General features: G+C 38.5%; 1 protein-coding gene across 1 annotated transcript in view; it reads left to right on the forward strand.

The window, feature by feature from the left end:
- Window positions 1-14,327: 14,327 nt before the first annotated feature.
- The window catches only part of ACSS3 (acyl-CoA synthetase short chain family member 3), a 56,788-nt gene continuing 47,214 nt past the window's right edge, over window positions 14,328-23,901 (forward strand). Inside the window, exon 1 of the mRNA XM_007440436.3 lies at window positions 14,328-14,739. Within this exon, the coding sequence (XP_007440498.1) occupies window positions 14,390-14,739 (350 nt within the window). The 5' untranslated portion in view covers window positions 14,328-14,389. The remainder of the gene's footprint in view (window positions 14,740-23,901) is intronic.

Here is a 23,901-nt window from a genome sequence, read left to right on the forward strand (position 1 = left end):
TCTTTACATTACTGTTATTCTGGCACAGCTATGGTTGGAAGATTCTAAAAGACACTATAAATTTCTAGTGTGGAAATGACTTATGTCACTCTAGGATGACTGCTCCAGGAGCTAGAGCATAACCCTCCATTTAATGTATAAGCTGATATGATAAATAGCAGCTGTCTGAATTAGCTTTCTTATTTTGACACTATTAACATAAAGTTGTCTTGTTTCTCATTGTTTTGTTATTAGGGGGAAAAAAACTTTGAAAGGACATAAAAAGCCACCTGGAGTCACCATGAGTGAGTTGGGCAGCCATATAAATTGCTTAAATAAGTAAGTAAGTAAGTAAGTAAGTAAGTAAGTAAGTAAGTAAGTAAATAAATAAATAAATATAGAAAGTGCTACATAAACCCATTAAACTAAATGCCCGTAAATACCCAAGATTTTTCCCAAACACAGCTAAAGTAGAATAGCCTGATTTATTAGGGTCAGATGTCTTTCTTTGCAGTATTTCCAAGGTCTGAGTGCTTTGACTCCAGTTCTAAATCTGAATTCTCTATATAGCCAAAGGTAAACCTGAAACAGGGGGACGCGGTGGCGCAGCAGCTTAATGACGCTGAAAGTTGCCGGCCAGAAATGGCTGACGCTTCGGCGGTTCAAGTCCAGCCTTCGTGCTAAACAGGGTGAGCTCCTGTTTCCTCCCCAGTTCCTGTCAACCCAACAGGTCGAAAACTCACGTGAGTAGATAAATGGGGACTCTCACTCCGGTGGGAGGAAAAATGCTGGGGGTGCTTGCACGGGAGTCGGGAGCAGTTGCCGGTAAGCGCGAAAAACCGTGCACGCCTGAAAAGGGTGTGAAGCAACGGAAACCCCGCCTTCTGCACTCGCCAGCTGGGCTCTGCTCTAGGAAGGAGGCTCTGGCAAACCACTTCCGAAACAGTTGCCTTGAAAACTGCAAGGACTCGTCCAAGCAGTCACTGCAGGGTCAGTAATGACTGAGCGCAGACAAAAAAACCCCCTGAAACTGTTTTTTCATTGGTATTAGGTTAGGATCCTTGGCTTCTGAGCTGATAGGCACTTCTGCTTTGTCATCTTGAGATAAAGGTGTATCCACCTGGGCTCTGAAAGTTGCAGCTATTAAATTCCTGAAAGCTTGTGTTATTGCCTTCTGACTACAAAAAGAAAAAAAAAAACCCAACCCAAAACATATCAACTGACATTCTTGCTTTAGAATCAAGGCATAATTATTTTGAGTTTCTTCTTCAGACTTTCCACTTTCCCAGGACTGAGTTGTCTTTTATTTTCTCATAAGATACCTTCATCAAGGTTATCTCTGCATTCTTTTACAATCTTCATGTTAATCTCTACATATGAACAATTGTTTGAGATTGGGTTCAAAAGCACAGCTTCTTTGCACCATTTATCCTATTGAACCAGTGGGAACATCAAGAGTAGGGACAGCAAGCAAGGGACTCCCACTTTCTTATTCTCATTGTCCCTGTTCTACTTTCTCCTAATTGGAAAACTGATGCTTCTAGTGCTCTTCAGCACATCCTACTTGCTCTCATGTGAAAATGCCCCACTGACCACTCATTGAGAACATGAAGGACATCATTTTCAACCCACCTTGGCCCACTGCAAAGGCAGTCTCTGTCCATCTTTTCTAGTTCCACCTCAAAAGTGATGTTTTTCATATAGGTCTATGGCAAATTGTTCCAAGATAAGTTTAGAGGTGAAGGCTTGCCCTGCTCTTATTGGCTTGAAGCTACTGAGGATACCCCTCTCTGGTCCCTGGCCAATAATTTTCTGGGCCATTTGTGTTTTGGCAATGGGAAAGACATACTTCTCCCACTGTGTGAAAAATCATATTTCTACTCCTTTCTCACTTACTTTACTAACCCATGAGTGTCAGGAGAAGCAGAGAGAGAAGGTCTTTTGGATGCCAGCTCCCCCAGCAATAAAAAGTCCTACTTTTCCCTATATAAGGGACATGTGAGAGGGAGGGGAAGCAGCAGGTCTTTTGCTGCTTCAAATCTCTGGTGAGCACTCTGAGCTGCCATATTTTGGTGCTGACTCTCAAACTGCACAGTATCACTTTAGTACTGCCATGTAGAAAAGCCTCAGGCTGTCTCTTTCAGCCTGCTTCCTATTTTCTTCTCTTTTCCTTAACTATGAGGACAGAAAGCTCCAAGATTCAGGTTTTCTATTGGTGTATGAAACTTCCTTAAGAAACATTTTTTATTTTGAACTATCCTTTTGATTCTAGACATTCTTTATGTATTTAGTTCTACTCCAAAATGCATATCTGCTAAATATGAACCACAGTGAATGACTGAATAATTCCAGCCAGGTTGACCTTGACATTTTCTCTACAACAGTGTGTTAAAGTTATGTATACATTCATTACAATGTTGGCAGCAGTATTTTTTTCTTTTAAAAAATGTCTTTTCAGTATTAACTCCAAGGATGGAGACATTCATTCAGTTCACAGCATTTCACAGTTTCATTTCTCAAATGTAAGCCTCGTTCAACTCACAGTTAAACCAGCATAACTAAGTACACTAGCAGTAGCTTAATCCAGTATCTAGTGAGTATTCTAGTAGAATATAGGAATGAAAAAGGAAGCTATGAGATATCTATATGTGTATCTGCATCTATCTCTATCTCTACATCAATATCTGTATCATCAATATCTATGTCTATGTCTATCTCTCTCTCTATATTTCAAGCTGGTGTTGACTCTTAGAGAACACATAGATTTTCTCCATGACAATCTGTCCCTAACCTGGTCTTTCAGGTCAAACGGTGCATCCATCACTTCTGTAACTGAGTCTATCCACCTTTCTGTTGGTTGTCCTCTTCTTTTTTCTTCCAGCTTTCCCAGCATTACAGCCTTCTCTAGAAAGCTGGGTCTTCACATATTGTGCTTCTAGTAAGAACTCTGGGTTGAATATATATACATATACATTTACATATATATCCCCTCTCACCCCTATGCGTGGTATGTGTCTTCCTCAATTCCAGAGGTCTGGGAGTTTGAGGGTTCTGCTTAGTATCTTAGCCATTCCTAACACTGCACTTTTCTGGACAAAGACCGTTGTTGTTGTTCCTAGGATCTGTTGGAGCCACTCTCCCAGCTTAGGAGTCATAGTCCTGAGTGCTCCTACTGCACTGGAACCACTTTGGCTTTTACTTTCCACATCCTCTCTAGTTCCTCCTTCAGACCCTGATATTTCTCCAGCTTTTCATACTCCATTCTTCCTGATGTTGCTGTCACTTGATACCACTACATCTATCACTACTGCTGTCTTCTGGTCTTTGTCTACTACCTTGATGTCTGGTTGATTGGCCAGTACCTGCCAGTCCATCTGATCTGGAATTCCCACAGGATCTTAGCCCTGTTATTCTCCATGACCTTCTGTGAAATCTCCCATCTGGACTTGGGAGGGTCTAGCCCATACACTGTGCAGATGTTCCTGTACACAATGCCAGCTACTTGATTGTGCCGTCCAGTTTACGCAGTTCCTGCCTGCATCTTATACCCTGCCACTATGTGTTGGACTGTCTCTGGGGCCTCTCTGCACAGTCTGCATCTTGGTTCCCGTCTAGCGTGGTAGACCCCTGCTTCTATGGATCTGGTGCTTAGTGCCCATTCTTGTGCTGCTATGATCAGTGCCTCAGTGCTGTCTTTTAGTCCAGCCCTTTGCAGCCACTGGTAGGATTTCTCAGTGTCAGCCACCTCAGCTATCTGTCGATGACACATCCCATGCAGGGGCTTGTCTTGCCATGGTACTTCCTCCACTTGAACTTCCACCCATGTCTGTTGCTGCCTCAGGCATTCTCTAAGTAGCTCATCTTTGGGCGCCATCTTACTGATGTACTCCTGGATGCTCTGGGTTTCATCCAGGATAGTAGCTTTGACATTCACCAGACCCTGCTTGCCCTCTTTCTGGCTGGGGTACAGTCTTTGGGTGTATAGCCACCTGGTGTACAGCCACCTCCTCTACATGGATGACATCAAGCTGTATGCTAAGAGTGAGAGAGACATCAACTTGCTGATCTACCTGATATGGCTCTGCAATGAGGACACTGGGATGTCATTTGGACTGGAGAAGTGTGGCCAGCTGGTAGTAAAGAGATGGAAGGTAGTTAAGACTGATGGGGTGGAACTACCAATGGGCCACATAGCAGACATACAGACCAGCTACAAGTACCTTGGTATCCCAGGGTCACATGGGAACCACGATGAGGAGGCAAGGAAGACAGCAACATTTAAGTACCACCAAAGGATAAGACAGGTCCGGAAGAGCTAGCTTAATGGGAAGAACAAGATCCACGCCATCAATATGTACGCCCTGCCAGTCATCAGGCACCCTGCCTATATACTGAGCTGGCCAAAGGAGGACATGAGGCTGCTGATGTAAAGACTCGGAAGCTCCTCACAGTGTATGGAGGTTTCTACACTAAGTCCAACACCCAGAGACTGTATAACAGGAATGCATTCATCCTTATTTAAATGGAGTCCAAAATATAAAAAAGAATACATTTCTTCAACTAACAATTGTATTCCACCAAACAGAGCAAAGCTCCATGGAAACATTTTCTCTAGAGAGCTCTGATTTACTTATTTACTATCCATCCATCCATCCATCCATCCATCCATCCATCCATCCATCCATCCATCCATCCATCCATCCATCCCTGCTATTTCTTTTCTGGTTGCATATTGAATTTAATTTTATAGTTGAATTTTGTTCTTTTAGAATAATTTTTAGAGTAGTACAACACGTTGGATTTATTCCCCAAAAGGTGTTTTGTAGTATGTTTGGACACAAACATAGCACCTACTGTATCTGTAAATCCTTAAAGCATTGGTGTCATTTCCTGGGTTCATACATGACTCCAGGAAAAGAGATAGGTGCTTTAAGGGATTACAGATAGATGCCATATTCACATCCCCTATGCTCCAAAGGTCATTTTTTGGAATTGATCCAAAGTGCTGCACAACCCTAACAATTTTATACTACTCAAGGATTTCTTTGCGAATGGAGTGGCTCAGATAGATAGATGATAGATAGATGGAAAGATAGATAGATAGATAGATAGATAGATAGATAGATAGATAGAGCTTTCATTTTAGCCAAGCTAACACAAGACTTGTTTATACTTACATATAAGTCAAGAACAATGCTGCCAGACATTAATGGCAGTTTTGAATACCCACTCCTGCTATGCTTATCTCTACATCTCTTTTTCTATTTAACAGAAACTTGACCAACAGCATATTTACTTACTGTGTTTCTTTCCAAAAGATAAAATAAGCCTGTAGAATTGCAGACTATTCTGTCCTGTAAAGTATATAATTCTTCCCGAAATTTACTTTCAGTAAGAAGTTCTAATTATACCATTCTCTGCAGAATGAATAAGCAGTTTTATTCTGATTATGCACTGAGAATAATGACACTACAGTAACAAACCACAGGCCCATATTTCCAGACTGGAAGCATACAATGAATCTTGAACTGCAAATACAGTATAGCATCTCTGAAACTGGCTGCTTTAAATTGCAAATGAGCTGGAGAATAATCAATGATTGCATGAAATAAATGGAAACCTAATTAAATAGTCATACTTTATTGGTCCTTTTTTATTGGCATGTTAGGTTTATCTTCTAATTTTCTTTTAAGAAAATAACATTACCTTGATTATAGCTCAGAAAATGCCATGGCAACAACAAATGTACATATAATAACTTTGCTAATAAGTGAGAAACTATAGGAATTCCATCTTTATTAAGAGCACGCACAACATTCCATTCTCTTTTGCAACAGATTCCTTGACTCTATCCAAACCTATCCTCAAATCAGATCCCTCAGGTTTCCCACCTCTCAACTTCAAAAGTGTATAAATTTTATGCTTTTCTATCGTTCTGGGTCCCTCTTTCTTGAAAGCAGGCACCCAGTGGTCATTGCAGTAAACATAGTTCTTCTTCTCAGTGTTGTGCTCCTTCCTTTGGCAAAATTCCACAACATGTACATGTAACTACATATAGCATCAATAATAAAATACAATGTTTTATAAACCTTCATAAACAACCAAATAATTTAAATAGGAAGAATCAACCCTCATCTATATGGTAGTAACGATTGGTTGTGGGCATTTCATTCCACTGAGCAGAAGCCCAATTCAAAGACATGGCATCTGTTGCCAGGTTGAGTTCCAGTTCTGTTCTGTGGGAATTAGCATCACAGCTAGGAAAACAGCAACATTACACATTGTCTGACATAGCATCACCTGGAAGTCATTTCACCAATCTGCATTGTTATTTGTTGCTACTGTTACTTTTTGGTTAGCAATAATAACAACTCTAAAATGGCTGTTTTGTATTTTAGGTAACCCGTGTTCTTCATTTGCATTTCAGATGATTGTATTTTGTGCATTGAAGAAGACTATATTATTATTGGGGTACAGTAATTGTGTTGTTGGCACTAGTAGTCACTCATTTTGGTGGATGTGAAATAAGGGCAGGACTACTTCTCCTCTGGCCTTGAATCTGTGGCAGACAGCACAATCCTTTATAAACCAGCCTGCCTCTCAAGCAATTACAGAACGTACATACAGCTTTATAGTTCAATATTTTGTTAATCAAAGCGCATTCAACAGGACATTTTTCAAGATCAAACCAATACACATTTCCTTGAGCCAATCTGTGAGACTTGCTTCTCAGTAGATGGACAACAGGATTGTGTTGTCAGATTTTTTTTTTTTAATATTGTGTTTTCCATACCATGTCCTCTTGAAACTCATTAAACTTCCTCTTTGTGTTTCAAACTATTTTCTCAGGCATGAATAATCTAAAGTGTAAGCAGGAATGCTGATATCAATATGCAAGTAACACTAAAGATACACATTACATTTTGAGATAATTAAAAAGGAAATAAAGAGAACAAATGCTCTTTTAAGTTCTGGCACTATTATATAAAGTGTTTTGCCCATATTGTTGAGTATTAATTAGATAAAAAAAGATAGAAGAAACTGGGTTATCAGGACAGGCTGATGGCTAAATAGATCCTCAAACCATTTCCTTATACAGATCAGAGTAGGTAATCTTTTTGGGCTTGATGTCCTACTTCTGTTCTCTGGATGGAGACAGTAGAAGGCATGGGTGTGATTTTGTATCACTGGGAAGGGGAGAACATTTTGGATCTTTTTTTTTTTTTTGCTTTGGGGATGCAGATACTTATTTTACTCCTTAATTCACCCAATGGGAAGAGGGGTGTCTTATGTGTTCAGCAAAGCTTTAAACAAACATTTGCTTCTTAATGTGAATTCTTATATTTCAGCTTAGAGTTCTTTTTGTGTAGACTTTGAGAAACACCTTTATGAACAAAAGGTTTACTGTAGTAGATTATGTTTTTAGTTATTTTTTTTATTTGAAAAGTAGCTAAGATTGTTTTCTGTAATAACCGAGCCCTCAGTGGAATTTAAATTCATGCTCTCTTGCTTGAACAATATTTGGTTAGAAAAAGAATCTGACATTTGCAATTGATGTGAATGTTATTTATATAATATTCAGATGCTACTGTTTATAAAATATTTGTATTTTCAATATTTGTAATTATTTTTTTAAATTCATTTCTCACTGCAGTTTATTTCTGCACAGATTTGCTAAAGCTATTGAACATATTATTCCCACGGAAGAAACCTTGGGCAGCTGAAATGTTTAGGAACTGATCTCTTCTTCTTAAAGAATGTATGTAAAAATGTATTCTTAAAATACATTGTAATTCTGCTTAGAGAAAATTGTTTATATTTCTATTTTGATACTTATCTGTTGATATTACTGCAATGGGAGTAGGTGTTCTGCAAGAACCAGTGTGGTGTAGTGGTAAAGATGTTGTCCTAAGACCAGGAGACCCAGGTCTGAGTCTTCCTTTAGCTATGAAAACTCACTGGATGGCTCTGGGCCAATCACTCTATCAGCTTAACCTGCTCACACAACTCTGTTTCAGAGATAAAATAGAAGGGAGATGATTATGCCTTGAGCTTCTGGGGAAAGATGGGAAATAAGCCAAACAAACAGACATCTAGGAATCCACCTATTCCCTGACCCTGGATTTGAGCAAAGAACATAGCATAATCAATAGCTGTATTTGCCTTGATGAATGTTTTTCTACAATACTAGAAGATTTTTTTTAAAAAAAAACCCAACCGTAAAAAAAGGTGTGGGAGGTATTTGCCAAAGTTCCTTTGAATTTCATAAGGTTTGCAGATCCTAGCATCTGTCAATGCTGGAGTTAGTACAACATGTGAATTTAGATATTGTGCAAAGCATTATTTCTGAATCTAGCCAACAAAGGATTCTTAAAACAAATTATGGTTTAATACAATGTATAAATTCAACCACTCAGTCAGTTTGATTAATTACTTCTTTCCAAACAATTCAGGGATAATAAAAATGATATATGATGCATTTGGACATATGAACTATCATTGAGCAGGTTTTTTTTTTAATTTAACCTTTCTCTGTTGCTGAAAAAGTAGTAAACCCATATTTAAATACATATGCATTCGAATAACATATAGAAAACAGCATGCATTATGTTTTATATTTGGCATATTTTACTAATACATGGAAGGAGAGAGACCCTAAGTCCCTTTAGGTTGTTTTATGCACAGTGTAAAATAAAAAGACCATTTTCTTTGATCAGTTTCTTCATTTAGTAGTACTAATTAGTTATGTTTAAAAATTCATTCCAAACCATTAATAAATTAGATTATATTTAAAAAGTTTGTATGTTGGCTTGTAAGCTCATGATTGTGTCATCAGAGATAATAACTAATGACTTTGTCCTTCATTGGCCTCTTTTTCAATTGCTTTTGATTTTTTTTCAAGCATCAGGGTTTTCTCCAGTCCCTTTTGCCTTCACATTATGTGTCACAAATATCTAAGCTTTATCTTTGTGCTTCCAGTAAGCAGTCTAGTTTCACTTCATCTAATATTGAATTATTTGTATCTCTTGTGGTCCAGGATATTCTCAAATTTTTCCCCAGGATCATAACTCAAAGGCATTAGTTTTTCTTCATATAGCCGTTTTGATGATCCAGCTTTCCTATCCATGTGTTACAACTCGGAAGAACATAGCCTTCACAATATGTACCTTTGATGTGTTGTTAAATCCTTAAATAAGGATTTAAGTTGTATGTTAGGTAAATATGCAGAGCAACTTGTCACTAGCTAAGTCAGAATTCTTTGATCAGTTCAATCTCTGTGGTAAAGAGCATCACTGCATGCTCAAATAATGAGGAATGTGAATTAATTACTTCCAGATTAACTCCACTGATGGCAACATCGGGTTTTCTCTGCCCAGTCTGATAGAGTGGGACAGCATACTAGACAACACAGATTCCTATGAGAAAAGCTTCATCATACTATCCCTATTGCTATTTGATCCAGATGCTGCACCTATTAGGATGACACACCATGTGAACATACAAAATCTGTTGTCAACTTAGTGACCCAACACTATGCCCTTGGCACTCACTAGAATTTGACCTTGGGCAGGAAAAATCTGTGTAGGCAAAATTCACAAGCTTGACAATGTGCATGCCTACAAAACAATGGTGCTAGAAAATGGCTGGATTTCCTACTTCCAACCATGTAACAACTATCATGCATCTCTGAGACCACCATTCACCCTCAAGTGACCTCCGTAAGACAGAACTGGCATCTCTGAGCATCTAAAAGTACTTCATTCAAAGTATTACAAGTAGTCCTCATTTAGCAACCATAACTGGGACCAGCAGCTCTGTCATTAAGCAAAGTGGTCACTAAATGGGAAATCTTGTGACCATGACTGTGCTTTCCTTTTCCCCACTCCCCCACCCTTTGGAATGCTCACCCTGCCTGTGCTGGGATAGCTGGCTTGAAACTGACAAGGTCAATCAATTTCACACCTTGGCTTTTATTTGCCTCCTAACCACTCCCCAGCCCTTTGGAATGGTCATCTCTGTGCTGGGATAATTATCAAGAAGGGAATTAATGTTTGTATTTACATTCTTTGGAGGGGCAGGGATTATAAGAAAGTAGGCAGGCACACAATGGGGAATACCCATTGAAAGGAATGTGCTGGTGCCAGCACACTATGCAAACAGCCCAGTGTATTCCCCATTTTGTGCCTGGTTACTCTATTGTAATCCCTTCCTCTCCAATCTCTCCGCTTTACAATACTTGAGTATTGTAAAGTAAATTGATATCTCTAGTTTGTCCTTCATATAAAACAATAAACTTGTTGGGTGATTGTAAGATAGGAGTGGAATACATTCTCATGAAACAGATGATCAATGCCAAATACATTGCTTTAGTGCTTAGCATGATGTCTAAATCCTGTCATTGGGTGAATACCTTTGAAAACAGTTGTTACATGATAGCTATGTTATGTAATGCCACCATGATGCAAAAATCTTTCATACACTCTCTTATTTGGTGGCTGTAAGTAAGAAACTCAACCAATCAGAAAAGTCAAATCTGAACACCTATCTGCAATGCAGTGCAGGGAAAAAAGTATCAATGGCAGGTCTAGATTTTTAGTATAAGTTAATTATTTTACTGGGCAATGAATCTACATTCCTTGGCTAATTTGCCTTATAAGATTTAATAAATACGCCAACACCTTTACTAGCATATGCACCTCACAGATTATCTGGGCATAAATGCATATAGGAAGGAAATAAATTTTAACTAGGAAGGTACAGTCTTCAGTCTTAGAATCAGAGAACATTCCATGAAAGAAATTATAATACACTAATTGGGGGAAATTTGAAGCCACTCTGAATGTAAAAGAGGAGACTAAGCTGTTTGAAAACTGTGTGGTTTTGTCTTCAGATTTAAAATTGTGGTGATCTGATCCTCCAATGACAACTGCAGGTCACCCATAGCATTATCCTGAACAGGAAAAAAAATGGCCATAAGCTCTACTTGGCAAATGAGATACCAATGAAGGACTCATTGACCTCTGAGTAAGAGACATAGTGGGTTCTTCATGTGATCATGTGAGATCTCTAAAATAGGAGGTGAATTTAACAAAGCTGTAACTGGAACAAAATGCAGACTGTTAGCAAGAATCATTCCAGGTCTAGAAACAGGTCCAGTAGATTCATCTGGTATGTCAAACTTTGGCTGCTGCAAGATCAGCCCCTCTTTAACTGAACGTTATTTTCCAATGGGATGCATTGGTATTGGGGTAACAGTTTCCTTTGGTTTGGTTTGGTTTTCTCTTCTATGTCCACAGTAAATCACAGTGTAGCAGAGGTGTTTATTGTTTTTTATGATTATTGCTAATTTGTGTGGAATCTAAAGACATTAGACCAATCAATGGTTCTATTGTTACATGTTATCAACAGTGTTTATGTTAATCTGACCTTCTCAATATTTCTTTCCTGCTCCAAAGGAATTAATTAATCTAGCTTCCAGAGCCACATCTGTAATCTTACCTTGTGTAGCTCTCTCTAGATGTTTATGTAAACTATACTTTGTCAGGAATGATGCTACCATTGAATGCTTGCAGTTATGATCAACATTGCCCTCAAAAGGAACAGCCTGATCTTGTGAGGATAAATGAAAAAGTCAGCTTTTTAACGTTGTGAAATAGACAAAGCAGAAATATTTTAAAAATATTCCAAAAAGGTTTCATTTTAAATAGCATACCAGGAATTGTAGAATGGTTGTATGTCAGCAACATTCTCTAACATCAGTTCTACTTGATAGCAATTCAGGCATTAATAGCTCAATCAAATTATATTGGCAGTGGAGCTAACTGAAGAACAGAATAATCCACCAATATTCTATTGAGAATAATCTGTAAGATAAATTTGAAGTATAAGATTATTCTTAGTTATACTGTCACTTTAGTTTGAAATATATTATTCATAGTGACATTCTTACAGAGAGAGTACTCTCTCTGTACTCAAATATCCCTTTTATGAAGACTGGAATTAAAATGATTCTCCAGGCTAATTTTGAACTACATTTTTATTAGTATTTGGAGTTTCTACAAATGCTGCTAATTTATCTATGGACTTGAGCAAATGAAAGTTGATTCTTTTTTTATTTATTGATGTTAAATGCTTGAACATTGAAAATTGAAATTTCAATCTGTGCAGTCAATAAACATTGCCTGAATACACAATCTGTTATATTTTCATTTATGGGTTTCACATCCTGTCTGTCCTTCACAAGAAGTATGTTTGCTGAGGGAACAGCAGCAACTTCATAGGGAGAAGCTAGTGAAATCAGAGATCCATTCTGTTAATCTAATTCCTCCCAATGGGAAGAGGATAACCAGAATATAAACCATATTGCTGTACAGCTCCAGTAAACTTTGTAATATTAGTTATCCAAAATACTCACAGTATCATCAGCATATAGAGACAGTTTGTATTTGGTATCCACTATTGCAACAACTTTAATATTATGAGACAGTCTAATGGTTCAAGAATAAAGTTAAGAATTAGAGAAGATATGAGAATCCATGAAAGATACCACAATATTACTTGACAGATTCAAAAATAAATTCTTTTGCAATAACTCTACCCACTGGGTAAAGATACTAAACTCTAATCTCATGTACAGAAAAATGGCAGAAACATATATCTTCTCCAAACACACTTGATAAACTCAATCTGAACCATATCAAAGGGCTTTTCACCATTTAAATTAAAACATCCAATTCTAGCTTATCACTCACCAAACAAATATTATCAGATATCTGTCTATATTTTATAAATCGAGACTGAACTGGGTGAATTATGGATGATAATACATCCTGCAATCTCCACATTATGCAACAGTAGTATATGTGTGGGAGGGTCTTTCTCCGTCTTTAATATTATTGTAAGATAAGCGTCATAGAACATAGAAGAGAGCGTAGTAAGATTAAATAACTCATTGTAAACCTCTAATAATATAGGTGCCAGTAAGTCTATGGAGGTTCCATAGCCCTTGACTGGAAAGCCATCAGGCTTAGGGGCTTTCCTGAGTTTCATAGATTGGAATTTCTCTATGAGTTCATGCAATGACAGTGGTTGTACTGGTTTATTTTTATGTTCTTGAGTGACCTGTTCCATGTGAGTATTTTGAAATGGAAATCCACATTCAACATTATAGCAATGTGGGTGCTGTGTGATGGGGATAGGAAGGATGGACTCTGTTTTTGGAGTTGGCCATCACAGGGCCTTTCTTCCTCTTTTTGTACAGACTTCTCCATGGCTATTACTGCTACCATCCAGCTGCTGTGGGAGGAACTGGAGAATCCCTCCTATACTTGTCCATGGGGGGGGGGTGTCAAAAAGTCAGGATGGCAGCTATGAGTGCATTAAGCCCTGCCCCATTTTATGCATATCCCACAACACGTGCAAAAGGGGTCATGGCTTTAAGCAGTTGTGACCACCATCTTTCCTTTTTTGATTCCCCCCCACTACTGATCCCCCCACAGCACCAACACCTACCTGATACAGTGCCGCTGATACTGTAATAAAATCCGTTTCTCTGTGGATGAAGTCATACATTGTTCTCAACAGATTACTTTCAGTGATTTCAGAGTAAATCCCATGTGTAATTTGGCCCTGAAAGGCCAGTACTATTTGACTTGTCAGCTGCCTACCAACAGGCAAAACTCAGTCTTTAAGAACTTGTTTATTCTGAGCAGAGGTTGCTTTGATGTGTGTCCAGTGTAAATGGAATCCTTCTTAATTATCATTTAGGACAGCATAATGCATTATCCCTGCTTTTCAAATCAGGAAGGACACAACTTCTTTAAAACGTAGTATGTAAGTCTATTCCAGGAGGGTACTAGCATATTTGAAAGAGAATAGAAGCTCTTAGTCCTTGAAAAACAGAATGAAAGCTTTACTCTTATCCAAATCAGGATTTAAACAGTGGAAGTTTCTAAACTAAATGAAGTACTTCTAGACATTTAATAAACCTGGAGGAAAAATAAAAACTAGCAGGTATCTGCAGCAAAAAAAGTCTTAAGCCGTGAAGGGCTATAAACCAAATTGGGGCGGGTTGAAAGGGGAACGGAGGTGCGGGGTTATGCAACGGAATCATTGCCTTTTTTCAACACACAAGGGGAGGATTTGGGAAGTAAGAGCAAAGCCCGGACTGGATTTTTGCAAATCGCTGTAAATTTGTGATTTGTAAAACAAAGCATAGTAGATCAATGAGCAAAGTTTCCCGTGTTCAGAAATCCAGCTCGACTTTTTGTTGTGACTTGGGAAGAACTTGTATACTTCTAGTTCGCTGCAGGGGGCGGTCTTCTTTCAGTTGTATACACACACACACACACACACACACACACGCGCGCGCGCGCCTGGTAGAACGCGGGACGGGGCGTCTTCAGGGAACATGATCGTCCAGGGCAGAAGCGCTTTGCTGCAGAAAATCGTCTGTAGCTGTAGCTGCCTCAGTCGGGGATCAACAGGCGGGCTCGAGTGCCTCACCCGGCCAAGCAAAGCGCTTGCTGTGGTGCGCTTTCTGAGCTCCTGGGCGGGGGGTGTTCCTCAAACTCGCCCCCTCCAGTTAGCCAGCCATTTCGCCTCCCAGGCAGCCGCGCCTGCTGCTGGTGACTATGACACGGTTTTCAAGAAGTCGGTGGAGGAGCCGGATCAACTTTGGGCCGAAGCGGCTCAAAGCATCACGTGGCACAAGCCGTGGACTAAAACCATGGAAAGGAAAGATCCCTTTAGCACCTCTTGGTGAGTGGTTGAGGACGCTCGCTTAACTCTTACTGTGGCGACATCATAAAAGGGAGCGCCATAATGATGCCCGGGTTTACTTTCTTCAGCTCGCTGTGCCTGTCAGAATTCAACTGGGGAAGCTTACTGCCCATTCTTGAGTCCCCGTTTTTGGGAAAAACGACCCATATGTGGAGTTTCTGCTGACCACACAGCTGTTAAGGCACGATATCATGTCAGGAAAAGGTGGCACCATTAAAAAAAAAAGTCAGAATAAGTATCAGCCATAGGATATGTCGGAGTTGAGTCCCGTTTTTAAAGATTTGCTGGGTTCGCAAATTGTGTGAAAACGTGTCCTGTTGAAAAAGCTGTAATGGCTGCATTTCCAGTATATACTATGTTGAAAGCCTCCTCTCCTCCCATTGCATTATAGTAAGGGCAGTACATAAATCCAGTACACCAAATTCTTATGCACTTCAGTAGAGAATTAACATGTATCATATGCATAAGATTAGACATATGTATACTGTGTTGTAATTAGTCAGGTGTGAAATGAAAGATGATCTAAACCAGTGGTTCCCAGCTTAGTGCTCTCTGGAGGTGTTTATAACACTGATCATCTGACAGCCAGAAGATCACCCAAGAAAAGCTTGGTCTGCTATTCCTCCCGTGGGGTAATTTGTCCTTATAATACTGACTCAATGAACATTTGTAATTGTAGGAAACCTGTGGAAATTAAAAGTAGTTACACTGTGGATGTTGTCAGTATTTGTTGTTGTTGTTTTTTGCACAGCCAAGCCTAAAAAACTGGTTTGTCCTGCTTTCGGTAACACTGTAATGGTCTTGCTGGCTAGAGAAGATGGGAAGAATTAGGGTAGGGGAAGCTGTCCTAAAGTTTTGACCTTTCCAATTACGGACAAGAACAGAGCTTCATTAACCTGAACAAATATTTCTCCTATATTGGCACTGAGTAAAATAGGTTGAGTGTACTAGCTTGCTGGCATTTTGATATTGAATTAATGAGTATTAGGAAATGATTTTAATAGGTGATTTGTGGAGTATTGTTGCAATTAGTATGACTGCAGGTTTGCCCTTTCTTGGAAATGTAATTTTGTGTTGGCAATTGTAACAGCCTAATTGTGTCAGCAACTTCTGTGTTGACAGAGATTAAAGTAAAAAATCCCACTACTGACCTGGGACTTGCTGAAAGCCTTATCATACATTCTGTTTTGCCATTTGAATGTGAAGCGAGGAATAATGTCCAAAAGTTATTGTATGCACTAGTCCTAAGATGTTACATTTTCTTTATTTCTGAATCTCTTTAACTCCAGCTGTTATGTAGGTATTGACTCCTGTTTCACAGGATAAATAGTGCTCGAATCATTAGTAATTTTTTATTTTTTAGTGCCTTTGAGTCAGTGTTGACTCCTGGTGACTGCCTGGACAAGTTCCTGCAGTTTTCTTGGCAAGATTTCAGAAGTGGTTTGCCATTGCTTCCTTCCTAGGGCTGAGAGAGAGTGACTGGCCCTGGTGTAGTGGTTAAGGCATCAAGCTAGAAACCTGGAGATTGTGGGTTCTAATCCTGCCTTAGGCACAAAGCCAGCTGGGTGACCTTGGGCCAGTCACTCTCTCTTGGCTTTAGGAAGGAGGCAGTGGCAAACCTAGGAAGAGATCCTAGGATCTTGGTTTTGGAACAGCAATATATTTATTTCAGTTGAAGTCCATGGTGCACCTTCACCATCATCAGCTTTTTCTCCAACTCTACTATCACCAGCAGCTTGCTATGCTTCTAGGCCTGGATAAGAAGACTTCCAGTCCCCCCGTCTATAGGGTATTGAGTCCAGGCTTGGAAGAGGTGATGGGCTGCTTGTTTGGGGCCCAATTCTGTGGGCCCAACCCTGAAAGTGGGAGCCACTCTGAGGGTGGAGCAGGGGTAAGAATATAGCTCACATTGCTTTTTTACTGTATGTGCTTAAAATAATACTCCAATAATATCCTGAAAAGGGATGAGGGGGCTCCAATTAAGGAAACTACAGGTGGTGAGAAGTATGGTGTTGGTGAATAACATATCAGGTGAAAAGAAAAGTGGGACATCTTATTATTCCCTTGCCATTTGAACTATGGAGGCCATACTGGCTTCCCTCTGACCTGCATATTGGCTTCCCTCTCATTTGTTGCTAAATGACAGGTTGGTGAATAATAGAGTCTCTCCCAATCATGATTGGTTTGTGGATGAGAGAGATGACCTGCCATGTATAACTGAGGCTTAGGTTGGACAGCTGGAGATTTTTAGTTTCTCCTAATTGTGATCTCTGGATACTCAGTACAGGACTAGAATGGGTCAGAGCATTGGGCAGGAAGAGTTGATGTAGCCTGTAGAAAACCTATTTCTCTCTCTATTCTTCCAAGTGACAATCTAGAGTGTTTGGTTCTTGGGTGGGACATATGAGCCAGACTGGTGATTCTGCTGATATAACCCACCCATCCTGCCACCGAACAGTCTCCCCCTGTGAGATGATGGAGGTTGTCTCCTAAAATGTTAATTCTAGGTAACTTTAGTATCCAGGCTAGGACTGCCTTAGTTGGGATGTTTAGAACTATATATCAAACATGGTATGTCAAAATGTAAGTCTGTTTCAGCTTGTTACTGGCCCATCCCCTATAGTACGTCACACTCCGGATTGTTTCTTTTCCCTACTGGGAATGTCTGAAAATGATGTCTGTTACATCTTTTGCCTTGTGGATGGTTACACCAGTTCCTGTTGAGATTTAAGCAACTTGCTGCAACTATTTCTTGCTGCAGCTAAGCACGGGGACATATAATCATCTGCCTGTGGAGGATGATAGATTTCAGTGGATTCTGGAAGCTCTGGAGCATTTTCCAGGGAGTGTGGTTGAGTTCTTTCTAAGATTTGGCTACTAAGATCTCTGGGATTGTTGACATGATTGCTTCTGTGCATTCTTTCCCACATAGCAGAATTTGTTCTGCTTCATAGTACCTATCTAAACTGTGGGTTATGTGGCAAGAAAGCAGTTTTAACTTTCATTCTTAAGTCCTCTTGTTCTGGTCCAGCAGAGCTTTTCTGTAATAATTTTGTTAAAGTTTACAGATACAAAGATAAAAAACTAATACAAACTAAGAAAAATATAAAAAGTGATAAAAAGAAAAAGAAAAGCACAAAGAGAGAGAAAAAAAGAAAAAAAAAGGAAAAAAATTAAAAAGGAGAAATATAAAAAAATGACTCCCCCTTCTCTCCAGACAAGTATAAACAACTTCAGTAACTTAACACCTTCTCTAGTATTTCATTAATAAAAGAAAAAGAAAAATCACCATCTTTCCATATCTCATCTCTTATCAATGAATAAATTGTAAAAAGTCATTCAGTACTGTTCAGCAAAAGTCTATTAAGAGCTACAGAAATAACATATATATTTTAACATTAATCAAATAAATCCATTTTGTATTCCAACTTATCACTTTCTCTGAAGAATAAAGGAAAAGAAATCTCTCCCCATTTATAAACAAATCTTTAAAGCCTCATCATTCAGTCCTGGTTTAAAAAAATAGGTTAAAAAGTACCAGAAACCACAACATATATACTTTAACTGTAATCAAATAAATTCATTTTATATTCCTTTCGTTTACTTTTAAAAAGCTTTGTTTTTAATCCCGTCAAATAATATCCCGCAAGTTGATTTCTTATCATTTTCTCTTTGTCTCTTCTCAGAAACCACTTCAGTAGATTAACACGTCCCTTTTGTAGATCCTAGATAAGGAGACTATCCAAGTCACTCTTCTGACTTATTATTTGTATTTACCCTTTAGTTATTAAAACGTCAGCCAGTTTCATTTGTAAATCCATTGTGATATCTTTTTCCATATCACTCTTATAATGTCATTTTAAAATCCGTTTTCTAATCCACATCCTCTTTTTCCATAACCCTCTTGTAGTCTGGCATGTTTTTAAAATCCATTTTCAAACCAAATTCAAGTCAGCCTCAGTCTCTATTTTGTCCAGTAAAATCTGTTCCTCTTCTGTGGCCTCTGTTAGATCCATTTTTATAATGGCAGACAATCTTGAAAGTAAGTTCTAAGTACATTGTTCCCAGACAGCCTTAATTTCTTCCATATTCAGATAATATTGCTCTATTGTATTAATAGGTCTCTTCTTTAATTGTAATCCTTAGTTCTCTGTGGTTCCCTCCAGTCAACCTTCAAAGTCACTTCTTATCATATGTTTATTTTCCAATCAATAAAACTTTCCCACAGGAGGATTTCTTAAAATTAATTTCAAAATCTTCATATACACTTTTATAAAATTTTAAACAACCCACAGGAAATATTCTTTTAAGTCCATCTGGCCCCTTAACTTTCCAAAATCAACGTTCTAGTCCCTCTTTTGCTGTTTTCTATTTTTTTTTTCTTTTTAATCCTTAAACTTACCTGAAACTAAAGCTTTCCTGAATGGTTTGGTATGGTATCTTTTGGAATCTGGCCTAGCTGGATATCATATAAAGCTCTCAATGTGACATGTTGAGTAGACACTTTGAGGCACAATTCATCAAATTCAAAATGAATTAAGATCTACAATTCTGACAGTTCAATCTGTAGAAATGTTTAGGACCATCTCTGGTCAGATTTCTTTGAATGGGTTTCACTTTACAAAAACCTGATGATGTGGACAAGATGTTTGTTGAGTTCAGTTAGCATAGTTTTGCTTGCTTCTTGTCCACTATAGATTATTTAGGAAAGGCTGCTTAAAGTGGCTGATTAAATATACATATTCTTGGATGGTACTGGTTTTCTACATCCATTTTAAATAGTGGCTGGAGCTGATTTTGACATTGAAACTACCTTGGCTGTCCTATTGCATGATCTTTGTCAAGAGAGACATGGTGGGGTGGTGGGGTTGTAACCACTCTGTGGCTTTTGGTAACATCAACCATGGTATCCTTTTGGCCAAGCTATGAGTGAGTGGGTCAATCACTCATCTCACCATGTTACCTACAGTGGTCTCAGATGGTTGGGATGCACTCATTCTCTTACCTTCCTTACAAATCAGACTTATTCATAAGGAGCTAATAACTGAAATGACAGAGAGATACTTCTGGTAATTCATTATATACCTACAGTTCAATCTACCTCTTCCCCCAAGTACATATTTAAAATAGATTCTATTCCTATATCTTCTCAGTTAGCTGACCTTTCATGTTTAACCTGGGGTTGTTGTAGTGTTTATGGCATTATGTGTGTGCAATTATCTAAATAGGAGTTTCCATGTATGACTCAATTGTTTTAAACCAGACACTGTTCTTGCTAATTTTAATCAACCAGTCAAGGTCAAGATTATACATTGAGGGGTGTAATAAGAGATCAGGCTGGCTCCATCCCTGTTAACTTTTCACAAATCCTTTAAGACTTGGCTGTGTCATCAGGCTTGGGGGCCCCACGGGAATGGTGAGTTGTTGAGGTGGCTCCAGTGTTGTTAATATCTGTTGCTCTCTCCTTGCCTTTTTTTTTTAAATTGTAATATTCATTTTTTAATTGTTGATTTTTTTATATTATTGTTTTTTAATTTTTTTACTGTGTGCTGCCCAGAGTCACATTTTGTGAGATGGGGGGCTATATAAATATGATGAATGAATGAATGAATGAATGAATGAATGAATGAATGAATGAATGAATGAATTTCAATTGTGCCTGTAGGAACATCTCCAATAGGTAGTACTGCAATATTTCTGTTCAACTGCATGACATTTATGTTGTGGACTTCTGCAAGGTTCTGTTTTATCTCTCATTCTGTTCAACAGTCACATGAAACTACTGAGTGAGATCATTCCATGATTTAAAGTGTTCTTAGTATGCTGATGACACCCAGATTGATCTTTCTTTTACCTTGAATTTAGATGAGGCAATAGAATTGCTGAACCAATTCTACTGGTTGAACTAATGAACTAAGCGGCCTCTTTGGCAAGAAGCACCTTTAACCAACATAAGCTGGTGTATCAACTATGATCTTATTTGGATAGAGATAACCTTGCTGTGGTAAACCTTGCCCTGGTAATTTCTTTTTCAAACTGCTGCAACATAGTATACATGGAACTTCATCAAAAATGGTTCAGAAACATCAGTTTGTACAAAAATACTGATTGCAAGAAGGCAATATGAACATATGATATCAGTTCATTATTATTTTCACTGATCCCCAGTTTATTTCCAGTCCCAATTCAGAGTGCTGATATTGATTGTAAAGTCCTCCACAGTATGGGAATACAATTTCTGAAGGACTTCCTCTTTTCATATGTTCCTGCTTGTACCTTAAAGTCATCTTTGAGGGCATGTTCAGGGTATCCTCCCATGGTGTATGCAGTGAGTGATTACTCAGTTAATCTATTAATTAACTGAGTGATTACTCAAGAGCAGACTTTTCAGTGTTAGCCTCCTGACGTTGGAATGCTGTCACCAGTGAAGTACATCTTGCACTGTCTTTTCTAGGCCAGGAAAAGCAATATATATTTTTGGAGGCCTTGTAATTATGTATAATGCTGTTCTGATATTTTTAAGTTCTTACTGCTGCTTTTATTTTTTTATGTCAGGATTTCTTAATGTTTCTGCAATTTTGGACCACAAAATACAAGTTTGGAAAATGCAAGGACAACCCAACAAATCCTCCTTACGTTTCTTTTCTTTAACAGCAAGGGAGTTCACCTTTTTGGCAAATAAACTGAGTGATTACTGAGTGACTACTCAGTAATAACTAAGTGATGTGACATTTTGTCTTTAGGAGCACGAGAATTCACGTTTTTGGTGAATAAAATAAATGATTAGAGTTGCATTTGTATTCCTTCCCATCTCATCAGTTTTAAAGGCCCTTTTAAACTAACCTCTGTACCAAAAATGTAATTCAGAATTAAGTATCTATCACTGAGTGGGGGCTGAGAGAGCAAGCAGGCTCTGGTCAGCAGACTATTAGAGATGCACTAGCAGTTCACTGGCCAGAGACCCACATAGCCTTCAGCTCTGCTTTCCCATTTGTAGCAGCACTCATCTGGAGTTGGTGCTGAGACAATGAATTCGGTGGGACTGTTGAATGTGTGAAGCTGTAGCAGATCACCTGGTGGACCACCATGGATCACCAATGGTCTGTAGACCACACTTGGAGAATCACTGTTTTATGATTATTTCATTGTTTGTGTATACTTTATATAAAGTTTTAATGCATGTTTTATTGATTACTTTCATCTACTGTTTTGTTTGATTTTTTTTGTAAATTGCATTGAGACTTTTAAAATTGGAAGTGGTATACTAATGTTATAAATAAATAAATAGCAGTTGGCTAAGTTTGCACAGCACACATAGCCATAAACCAGTCCATATAAGTGTAGTGTATTATATGAATCCAGTGTACACTTTATAGCTTCCATACATGAATCACTTGTTGAAATATAACTTGTCATACATTGGCTTTTTGAAGTTATAAACCTATTGATTACAGAGGTTATAATGTAGAGATAGTTAGTAGAGGGATTCTTTCTTTGTCTAAAATATTTGCTTTCTTAGTCTAAAACACTAACATGACTCTTATTGGTGAGATTGGGACTCTCCTGCCTCTCATCTCTTTTTTCTCCTCTAGTTAAGCTCTCTTTTTTTTCTCAGTCTGACTGGTGTTGTTCAGGTTCTTACTTGTTCTCTCTCTGTAACAGAGGAGCACGTGCCACAGGTGCCTAGCTGTAGGTAAGTAATTCAGGCTTTCCCATCATGATGTTGTTTCTTAAATAAAGCTTACCTTTATTTCCTTTCATCCAAATACAGTCTCAGAAATACTTTCTTACAAGTACAGAAGTTGTACTCCTAATTTTAGCGTGTCTCTCCACATAAATCTTTCCTGTTAGGCTAAAACCTTCCTGACCAATATTCCCATTATGTATGTATGTGCAGAAATAAAAGGGGTGGGACCAGGCTGTCTTTCACGTGTAAGAGTGGGAAGTAAGACTTACATTGACCTTGCCTCCTTATGTGTTGATCTAAGTAATTTATATAATTCATGAAGAAGCTTATATTACATTTATGTACTGAAGTGTTAATTGGCTGAGATGGAGTGAGTACAAAATAGTCACTTGCTCAGTGGACTTGTCTGTGCAATCCTGATTCCATGAGGGAGGGAATAATTAGCTTCTCAGGGTGAGACTGAAAATAGATTCCAGGATGCATGGAGGCTAGGAACAGAGATGACAAAGGCTCAAAACAGTACACAGTAAAAGATATTTTTATTTATTATTGATTTATTTAATCAATTTAGAAGGTAAACCATCTTGCAAACACAACTTTGGGCAGCTAGTACATTTTTAAAAACATACAACCCACAAAATAAAAACAATATCCAAAGACAATGGGAAGCATACTATGGCAGCTAAGGAAATCAGCAACTAATTCACCTGGGCTCAACTAACTTCCTGCCCCATGCTTGAGAAAATAGCAAGGTCTCAACGGCTTTCTGAAAGGCCAGCAGGATTGGGGATACTTAATCTTGGGTGGTATGGTGTTCCAGAGGACAAGTATTGTGAAAGACAAGCTTTGCCACAGGTAAAAGTTACTACAAAGTAGAAGCAGACCTGAAGCACATATAGCTGTCACACCATGATGATGTCATCTATGTCATAACATCATTGCCCAGATGACATGGACTGATGTAGATTACATGCTTCATATCAGTTGCATGATGATCTCGTGATGAAAGTGGCATTATTTGCCTCCCTTCTCCCCCTCCACAGACTTTCAGTGTATCTAAGGGCTGTTAAAGCAGTGGGCAGGAATTGGGATCTCCTGAGATTTGGCCCATCCACCCTGTCTTGCACAGTGTATCGTGAACTAGTTAACCCCCTTATGTATAGGAAATAATTTGGATAGTAAATGGTAGTTTTACTAAGTTGATTTTAGTTGAGTTGATTTTTTAAAGTTTCATTGCTGTTGCATTGTGCGGTACTTGGTGCCATTTCAGTTTTAACTTAAAAGTGATGTTTTATGTTGTTAATTCTTGTTTTGCAGCATTCAGCTCTTCTGAGGAAGATAAGGATGTGAATATTTTAAGGAAATATTTAAGCAACACCTCCCCCTCCCCAAAGACCCATGAAACAGAGTTTGTGAAGTTGTTGTTTTTCATTTACCATTGATTCAAGCTAACG

Source organism: Python bivittatus, unplaced genomic scaffold (genome assembly GCF_059951505.1).
Source record: "Python bivittatus isolate LINGU-HERP-01145 unplaced genomic scaffold, Pbiv_v1 ctg000330_np1212, whole genome shotgun sequence".
In the NCBI taxonomy this organism is placed as follows: Eukaryota; Metazoa; Chordata; class Lepidosauria; order Squamata; family Pythonidae; genus Python; species Python bivittatus.